The sequence below is a fragment of the Corylus avellana genome, chromosome ca10, assembly GCF_901000735.1.
Source record: "Corylus avellana chromosome ca10, CavTom2PMs-1.0".
Classification (NCBI taxonomy): Eukaryota; Viridiplantae; Streptophyta; class Magnoliopsida; order Fagales; family Betulaceae; genus Corylus; species Corylus avellana.
In genome coordinates this window covers 19,660,206-19,669,618 of record NC_081550.1, presented here as the reverse complement: position 1 = coordinate 19,669,618, position 9,413 = coordinate 19,660,206, and the positions used below count along the sequence as shown (strand labels likewise).

The following is a 9,413-nucleotide window of genomic DNA, read 5'->3' as shown; positions in this document are numbered from 1 at the left end:
ACCCACTGTCAAAATCCCCAAATTTCAAAATACCCAAAATCCTTAAAGTTCAAAACCCCAACCCACTGTCAAAATCCATCTTCCCTCTTCCCCCACCGACAGCCGGGTTGAGTGAAACCCATGGGCCATAGTGCCATACGTGTTTTCTCACTTAAAAAAATTATTTAAAAAAAAAAAAAAAGGTTTGGACGTGGCACAAGGCCACGTCATATTGGGCGGACTGGGCGTAATAGACTTTGTAAAAACCCTAGATTCGTTGCGTTCGCCGTTGCCGTGAGAAGAAGGGAATATATATGCTTCGTCTCTTGGTAACTCCTGATTAGTTGCTGAATATGGAGATTAAATTGTTGTCGTTCCCGGCTGAGAGCCCCCCGCTCGCGGTGATAGTGGCGGCCAAGCTTTCTGGCTTTGTTCTGCCAACCGACACATCCCTCCCTACCGACTCTGCTCCCACCCTTCTCTTCTCTGATGGGTATTCTTCAATTGCCTTTACTATCATTATCATGGGCGTTGATTTTTTTTTTTTTTTTGATTTTTTCTGTCACTTTTGAAGTTCAAACCAAACATTCTCTTTTGGGCTGTTTGCATTTCGATGTATTGTTGTTGGTATTTTGATCTAAGCTGCGAGAGATCTATACTCAAACTCAACCTTTATCACTGTATGTATGCTAGGGTGAAATTGCATGGAACATATGTGCTTCTTCGTTATATTGGTCGGGTTGCCACACTTCCCAACTTCTACGGACAGAATGCATATGAATCTGCTCAGGTGGGTTTCTTTGAATTTGCTGAATACAGGACTTTTATACATGTTGTTCGATAATAATTGGTTTGGTTCTGTTTTGCTGATGTTTTGTTCTCAGATTGATGAGTGGCTGGAACATGCTCCTATATTGTCATCGGGCTCTGCCTTTGAGAATGCTTGCAAACATTTGGATGATTTTTTGCAGAGCCGTACCTTTTTGGTCGGTTACTCTTTATCAATTGCAGATGTAGCAATCTGGTCAGGTCTTGCAGGTAGAAGCTTCTGATAATACCTATTTATTTATTTCTTTTTATATGGTTTTATTTAGACATATTTAGGCCTGCCTGGAGAATCAAAAGTCTATATTTTTCATTTAGTATGCGAATCTTGTTGTTTCTCTTTGAAATCCCATATAAAGATATCCTAAACCAAAGATTTTTTTTTGGATGCCACTGGAGGGATCATCTGACTGCTGCTACGGCTTAAAATTTTAAGCTGTCCTTGTTTGGTGAATTGGGTTATGACATATATTATCCATGGATTACCTTTTTACTTTTAATAGCCACACGTTTTATTGTGTTCCTTCTAATAGTCGTGGTGTATTAGATGGATTTTTCTTTGTCTTGATTGGATGGTTTATATCATCACCCTAGGGGATTAGTTTTAGCAGGAAGAATCTAGTTTCTTCTTATCAAATTTTTTCTCTCCACTAGATTTTAGTTTTTACAGTGCAGCTAACATCTTCCTATTAGGTGATCAAATTTTTATTTTTATCAAGTTATTCTGCAGATTCTTACCATTCTATACTTTTCAGGAACTGGGCAGAGATGGGAAAGTTTGAGGAAGACAAAGAAGTACCAAAATCTTGTACGGTGGTTCAATTCTATATTGGCAGAATATACTGATGCCTTGAATGAAGTCACAGCAATATATGTTGGCAAAAAAGGCTCGGGAAAGCCAATTGCAGCCAAATTCAAAGAGCAACAGGGTGCGAACATTCAATCAAAGAGTTCATTTGAAGTAGATCTTCCAGATGCTGAGGTTGGAAAGGTGCGGCTGCGGTTTGCACCAGAACCCAGTGGTTACCTTCACATTGGGCACTCAAAAGCGGCACTGTTGAACCAGTATTTTGCTCAGCGGTACCAAGGCCAACTTATCGTGCGCTTTGATGATACAAACCCTGCCAAAGAAAGCAATGAGTTTGTGGAGAATCTTCTGAAGGATATTGAGACTTTGGGTATCAAGTATAATGCTGTTACATACACCTCAGATTACTTCCCTCAGTTGATGGAAATGGCTGAGAATTTGATTTGCCAGGGTAAAGCATATGTTGATGATACACCACGTGAACAAATGCAGAAAGAAAGAATGGATGGCATTGAATCAAGATGTAGAAACAACAGTGTGGAGGAGAATATAAAACTCTGGAAGGAAATGATTGCAGGATCTGAAAGAGGTTTGCAGTGTTGTCTCCGTGGGAAGTTGGATATGCAAGACCCAAATAAATCACTTCGAGATCCTGTCTATTATCGTAGCAATCCAGTTGCCCATCATCGGATTGGCTCCAAGTATAAAATATACCCAACTTACGATTTTGCATGTCCATTTGTTGATGCCATAGAGGGTATAACACATGCATTACGATCTAGTGAATACCACGATCGTAATGCTCAGTATTACCGGATTCAAGAGGATTTGGGGGTAAGAAAGGTTTACCTTTATGAATTTAGTCGGCTGAATATGGTGTATACACTTCTTAGCAAGCGTAAGCTTCTGTGGTTTGTTGAAAATGGGAAGGTTGATGGATGGGATGATGCTCGTTTTCCAACTGTCCAAGGAATTATTCGTAGAGGTTTAAAAGTTGAAGCATTGATACAATTTATTCTTGAACAGGTAATTTCAAGCATTGATACAACTTTCATTGTCAATATGAAAACAAGTGAGAAATAGGTGTTTGTAGGAAATTCAGATTCAAAACCTTCTACATTTCTTTCATTCTTCTTACAACTGTTTGATTAGTTCCAGATTGTGAAACTGTTTGTTCATAGGTTTGCTCAGATTTATTGTACTAGATAGTCATTCTTACATTGTCATCTCCATGAAAAGGTTATTGCTTATCTCTGTATTATTCTGTTTCAGGGAGCATCAAAAAATCTCAATCTGATGGAATGGGATAAACTCTGGACCATTAATAAGAAGATCATTGATCCTGTGTGCCCCCGACATACTGCTGTCGTTGAAGAAAGGCGTGTGCTGTTGACCCTGACAAATGGTCCTGAGGAACCATTTAGCCGCATCATACCTAGGCATAAGAAATATGAAGGTGCTGGGGAGAAGTGTACGACATACACAAAGAGGATATGGATTGAGCATGCTGATGCCGAATCCATCTCGGTAGATGAGGAAATAACATTGATGGATTGGGGAAATGCCATAGTAAAGACAATAGAGAAGGGCCAAGATGGGATAATCACACAGTTGACAGGGGTTTTGCACCTTGAAGGATCTGTCAAGACCACAAAGTTGAAGCTTACTTGGCTGCCTGAAACAAGTGAACTAGTTAACCTCACACTGGTGGAGTTTGACTATCTAATTACAAAGAAGAAGGTACGTGCTAGTTAACTATAATGTAAGCTTTTTTAATCAAGAAATGTAAATTCATTCTGGAGTGGCAACACGAGTAATTATCTTCATATGAAATATTAAAACAGTAGGGTGGAAAAGTTCAGTAACAACCAGATGGACCATTGTTTTTTTGACACTCTCATTCCAACAAAATGTTGCACCATGAGATTTCTTGGTTATAATCTGCTGACATGGATGCAGATGTCATCAAAGTTTGTCATATTTGTGTCCAAATTTTTAAAACCTTAACAATTATGCCTTTTCATTTATCAACTTGTGAATCCCTTTGAAATATTATGTCATATGTGCTACTTGTGGTGGAGTTTTAGTTAGGGTTTTAGTTATTGCTACTTGTGGCGGAGTTTTAGTTATGTGCATGTGGTTAAAATGGTAAGCTTGTTTTCTATAACCAAGTCATATAAACAGTGGTATCCTAAAATGTGTTGAGGAAAAGTGCATGTAAGTCATGCACTATATATAAGTAGGTGCTATACCCATATTCCCCAAATGCTTTAGAAATTGGAGGTAGATTCGTATGGTGTCTAAACTGTTGCAGATGTTTGACATGGCTGCCATGTACAAAAGTTTACTAATTTCTGTATGGGAAAGTGTGATACATGTTAGTTTGTATCTTTGATTGCAGCTTGAAGAAGGAGAGGATTTCATTGATGTTGTTAACCCATGCACTAAAAGGGAGACTGCCGCCTTGGGGGATTCCAACATGCGGAATTTGCAGCGGGGAGAGGTATTGCAGCTGGAGAGGAAGGGATATTTCAGATGTGATGCTTCGTTTATTAAGCCTTCAAAGCCTATAGTTTTATATGCGATCCCAGATGGCAGGGGCAAACCTGTTTGAAGTAAAATATTTACAAACATCGTTGTTGGTTTATTGTGATTTTATCGGATGAGAATTGGCGTTTTGCTTCTCTTTCTTTCATGGATTTGTATGGAAATACCGATGCATCTTTTTCTTTTGTTTTTTTTTTTAAATCCTTTTTTTAGTGTTTATGGTTGCCATGCTATCCTTTACATAATATGGTGATAAGTGATAACCTTCTGAAGCCTTTATAACTTTCTTCGTATACGCGAGACACGAGCTGCCAAAAAAATTATAGAACTCAGACTTATTTATTTATTTATTTTGAGTAAGTCGATAAATTAGATTGATCAAAATGTAAAATAATTATGGGAAAAATGCTATATTGATCTTTGTGGTTTAAGGTTTGATAAATAGCTCACTAGGATTTATAAAAGTGAAGCGCAAAAAAAAAAAGAAGGAAGAGAGAATAGGAGAAATTAAAGGGAATGTTACCAAATACAAGGTGAGTAGCAGCCTATTTTGTATTTTGGCAGCATTCTCTTAGGTTCTCCCATTCTCTTTTCCCTAGGGATCAAAAGCGGGAAAGATCATTTCTTGTAACCTCTTAAAATGATGGAAAAATCCTCCCATCATTCTAAGAATTGAATGATGGGAGGATATAGCTCAGATGCAAGAGTAAAGCTCTTGCAATTATGGCTCATTGTGTTTACAGGTTGAATGTCTAATTGTTAGATTATAATGATAGTATCTTGTATTTGAATTGGTGGCTCACTTTTCTAAATAATGGGAAAGAGGACCGAAATATGTTACATAAAAGATTACTAAGACAAAGATGGGATGTTAAAAACGTATAGAAGGTAGGATGGACAGTTAGTTAGATCTAGTATAGATCGTACATGGACAATAGTTAATAGCTTGATGCACTATATTATTGTAATGCATCACTTACAAAAAATAACTAAAAACTAAATATAAAATATATATTAAAAATAAAGAAGATAAATCAAAGGGGGTGACTTGCTTGATGCACTATATTATTATAATGCATCACTTACAAAAAATAACTAAAAACTAAATATAAAATATATATTTTTTACAAAAAGATAAATCAAAAGGGGGTGATCAAGTCACCCCAGAATTATCAATAAGATTAAGTGAGTGGTTTGACTACTCTCTCTGATCTGCTTAGAGGTGGTTGTATAACTTTTCATAATCATTAAAAGTAGTTGAACCATTCAAAACGTCAAATCAAGTGCACCAATTTTGCATTTTTTTTTCCCAATAATTATTAGGAGCAATGATACAAAATAGTTACTAGTGAAAAATGACAATAGATTTGTTGAGGATACTTGAAGAATTTTTATTGGGCGGACCCTGCTCTCCCGTTAATGAACTTTCTAGCCAGTGTTAGATTATTCGCGAAAGCACCAGAGTTAAGATAATGTTCGAAGCCCATTAGGCCGACAGAGCACCAGAAGGTTCCTAAAGAACAAGGCCCTCGAAAGTACTAGAATGCCCTCTTAAAGTGTTATAAATATGCAACCAGTCCTCAACGCCCGACATCGTGGAAGAAAACTGAAAAAGCATCATCTATTGGCTTAAATTAAATTCCTCAGCACCCAATTCTCCTTTTGTCTCAATTCAATCCCAAAAGATGTCGCTGATTCCAAGCTTCTTTGGCGACCGACGAAGCAACGGCTTCGATCCCTACGCTCTCGACCTCTGGGACCCCCTCAGGGACTTTCCATTCCGTTCGTCACTTTCCACCTATTTCCCCGAATCTTCTCGGGAAGTTTCGGCTTTTGCGAACGCCCGGATCGACTGGAAGGAGACACCAGAAGCCCATGTTCTCAAGGCGGATCTTCCGGGGCTCAGGAAAGAGGAAGTGAAGGTGGAGGTCGAAGACGACAGAGTGATTCAGATAAGTGGAGAGAGGAACGTGGAGAAGGAGGACAAAAACGACACTTGGCATAGGGTGGAGCGCAGCAACGGCAAGTTCTTGCGGCGTTTCAGGCTGCCGGAGAACGCCAAGATGGATCAGATTAAGGCTGCAATGGAGAATGGGGTTCTCACTGTCACGGTCCCGAAGGTGGAGACCAAGAAGCCCGATGTGAAGGCTATCCAAATTTCGGGCTGAATATAAATCAGTCTTAACAAGTCATCTCTCCAATGCGACATGTGGTCTACATAGCAGTATAATAAGCGTCCGTGTGATTTTATCTCTGTTGGTTGTTTGAAAATGAGAGTGTTTTGAGTCTTGTCGTTTTCATGTGTGGAGCTAATTCCAGTGCTGGATGTAATGTTAAGTGAATGTAATAAACGTATTAATAATAAAGTTGTTGTTTTCTGCAATATAATTTCATAAATGTAATAAGTGTATTCTGTTTCAGGGAGCATCAAAAAATCTCAATCTGATGGAATGGGATAAACTCTGGAGCATTAATAAGAAGATCATTGATCCTGTGTGCCCCCGACATACTGCTGCCGTTGAAGAAAGGCGTGTGCTGTTGACCCTGATAAATGGTCCTGAGGAACCATTTAGCCGCATCATACCTAGGCATAAGAAATATGAGGGTGCTGGGGAGAAGTGTACGACATACACAAAGAGGATATGGATTGAGCATGCTGATGCCGAATCCATCTCGGTAGATGAGGAAATAACATTGATGGATTGGGGAAATGCCATAGTAAAGACAATAGAGAAGGGCCAAGATGGGATCATCACACAGTTGACAGGGGTTTTGCACCTTGAAGGATCTGTCAAGACCACAAAGTTGAAGCTTACTTGGCTGCCTGAAACAAGTGAACTAGTTAACCTCACACTGGTGGAGTTTGACTATCTAATTACAAAGAAGAAGGTACGTGCTAGTTAACTGATAGTGTAAGCTTTTTTAATCAGGAAATGTAAATTCATTCTGGAGTGGCAATACGAGTAATCATCTTCATATGAAATATTAAAACATTAGGGTGGAAAAGTTCAGTAACAACCAGATTGACCATTGTTTTTTTGATACTCTCATTCCAACAAAATCTTGCACCAAGCGATTTCTTGGTTATAATCTGCTGACATCAATGCAGATGTCAAAGTTTTTCATATTTGTGTCCAAATTTTTAAAACCTTAACAAGTATACCTTTTCATTTATTAACTTGTGAATCTAGTCCACTGAAACACTGTGTCATATGTGCTAACTTGTGGCAGAATTTTAGTTATGTGCTTGTGGCTAAATGGATAAGCTTGTTTTCTATAATCAAGTCGTATAAACAGTGGTATCCTAAATTGTGTTTGAGCAAAATTGCTTGTAAGTCATGCACTAATATATAAGTAGGTACTGTTGTATTTTATTTCACTTTTGGGTGGACTGACATAGGAATTTTAATATTTGGGTCCATAATGAGCTAGATCAATTCTATAAGTACTTGAGGAAGCCATGTACTCTCACCCTACATGTATAAATGAAGTTAGCCCATTAGACTTCATCATTAGAGTAATTAGGGTTGAGAGACTAGTGCCCCTACACACACAACACAACAGGACAAAGGGAGGAAGATGGCAGACTCATCTTCTAACAAAGAAGGTATGTTTTTACATTCTTTTCATTTTTGTTCACATGCTATGGAGTAAGACAGATTTATTTAATGAAATTCTAACAATTGGTATCAGAGTCTTCTATCTCTTTTCTCCATGGCTGTAATAAATCTTGTTGTTTTAAATATTATTATTATTATTATTATTTTTGTGAACAATAAGATTTGCGTTAAACTTGCGTTTGAACTGTTTTTTTCTTTTTGAGGTTATTCATAAAATCGTATGGGTTATCACTACAATTTTTATTTTTTTTTTTTGGTTTATTTTCTTTGGTGAATGAACGAGATATTGAATCCTCTTTTTTCTTGGTTTATTTTCTTTGGTGAATGAACGAGATATTGAATCCAGCTGGCCACTACACCCAAAAAAAAAAAAAATCAGCGTTTTTTATTTTATTTTGTGGATGCCTTGGCCGAAGGCCTCACAATTTCCATGGCGGCCTAGGTATTTGCACTGTTTACAAACATATCTATATCTATTTTAGATCCTGTCTGCACCTGGTACGAGTGCCTGGTACGAGTGGGTTCTCATGTTTCATTCGTAATGGAATCCAAAGAACAAAATTTCAAAACAAAGCTTGAAATGGTAATGGAATCCAAAGGACAGAAAAAAGCCATGTAAAAGTCAAAAATAAATAAATAAAATAAAATTTGCCTAAAAAAGACAATTTTATTGTTTATGCGTGAAAATTACTAGATGCTCAGGCTTAACGCCCATCTCTGACAGCAATTAAACTGAAGCATAAACACAATGTGTTTTTTTTTTTTCTTTTTTTTTAACAAAGCTTGATCACATATGTGTAAAAGAGGTTTCCGCTTAATCTGGAGTGTGGCCTGTGTGTGTTTTTCTCTGATTTTGGGTTTGCTTTGTATTTTGAAGTATAAGGTCTTAACCGTTTATATATATATATATATATATATATATATTTTAAAAAAAAAGGTTAAGATGGACATGCTGGAGCGATGAGGCTTTTGCATTGACATTGATTTACTTTTTTTAGAAAAACATAACATTTCATTCAATAATACTACGAGCATAAAACTCTTACATCACAGAGCAAAGCTCTGAAGCAACCATAGCATAAATCTATAAGATTACCAGGTTTAGTACAAGATTCAAGATCAATCCGCTAACCCATGACTAAAATCAGATTTAATACTAGATCTGTGACAGACAGACTTAACCAAATGCATGGATAGCAATTATTCCTTGACCCTGAGAGCGGAAAGACTCTCATGTCGAAACTCTTCCTCCTCGACCCAAAGGTCAGGATAATGATCACATCCACAACCCAAAGGCCTAGACCAAAACTAATTAATCCGAAGGCGACATAGATCGAGTGAGAGGGGAAAACGCCTTATTACAAACCGAACAAAACATGAAAATTAAACAATACAGGGAAAAAACACACGCCAAAACACAAATACATCTTAAAAAAGCAACATAATAGAGAAATAAAACAAGAAAAAAACAGCGCACTCCGATCACGCACACCCCGGGAACCGAAAACCGAAGGGGCGTTGGAAGCTCATCGTGGCGGGGACGCGTCGAAAGGCCCAACAGTGGACGGTGGGCGGCAAACAGGCGCGGAGAAGACCAACAAAGCAGGACCTGAAAACAACCACAAACAAGGAAA

At 37.8% G+C, this 9,413-nt stretch overlaps 3 protein-coding genes across 3 annotated transcripts; all 3 read left to right on the top strand.

Moving 5' to 3' along the window:
* The first annotated feature begins 211 nt into the window (after positions 1 to 211).
* Positions 212 to 4,344, top strand: LOC132164409 (glutamate--tRNA ligase, cytoplasmic). Its single transcript, XM_059574917.1, has 6 exons — positions 212 to 472; positions 673 to 769; positions 864 to 1,017; positions 1,560 to 2,638; positions 2,885 to 3,352; positions 4,014 to 4,344. Exons 1-6 carry the CDS (start codon positions 333 to 335, stop codon positions 4,224 to 4,226), a joined length of 2,151 nt encoding a protein of 716 aa, XP_059430900.1. The 5' UTR covers positions 212 to 332; the 3' UTR covers positions 4,227 to 4,344.
* A 1,386-nt stretch (positions 4,345 to 5,730) lies between these two features.
* LOC132164407 (18.5 kDa class I heat shock protein-like) lies at positions 5,731 to 6,538 on the top strand. Its single transcript, XM_059574915.1, has one exon. The coding sequence runs from the start codon at positions 5,845 to 5,847 to the stop codon at positions 6,325 to 6,327; it is 483 nt and encodes a 160-aa protein (XP_059430898.1). The 5' UTR covers positions 5,731 to 5,844; the 3' UTR covers positions 6,328 to 6,538.
* An 18-nt stretch (positions 6,539 to 6,556) lies between these two features.
* LOC132164408 (glutamate--tRNA ligase, cytoplasmic-like) lies at positions 6,557 to 7,804 on the top strand (the record flags this gene model as incomplete). Its single annotated transcript, XM_059574916.1, has 1 exon — positions 6,557 to 7,804. A coding segment is annotated over one exon (507 nt), but the record flags the coding sequence as incomplete, so codon positions are not given.
* Positions 7,805 to 9,413: the final 1,609 nt, after the last annotated feature.

Coding starts and splice junctions, on each gene's coding strand:
- LOC132164409 (XM_059574917.1), top strand. CDS start 333: ATGGAGATTAAATTGTTGTCGTTCCCGGCTGAGAGCCCCCCGCTCGCG. Junction 770..863: donor ATGCATATGAATCTGCTCAG/GTGGGTTTCTTT, acceptor TTTTGTTCTCAG/ATTGATGAGTGGCTGGAACA. Junction 2,639..2,884: donor TACAATTTATTCTTGAACAG/GTAATTTCAAGC, acceptor ATTCTGTTTCAG/GGAGCATCAAAAAATCTCAA.
- LOC132164407 (XM_059574915.1), top strand. CDS start 5,845: ATGTCGCTGATTCCAAGCTTCTTTGGCGACCGACGAAGCAACGGCTTC.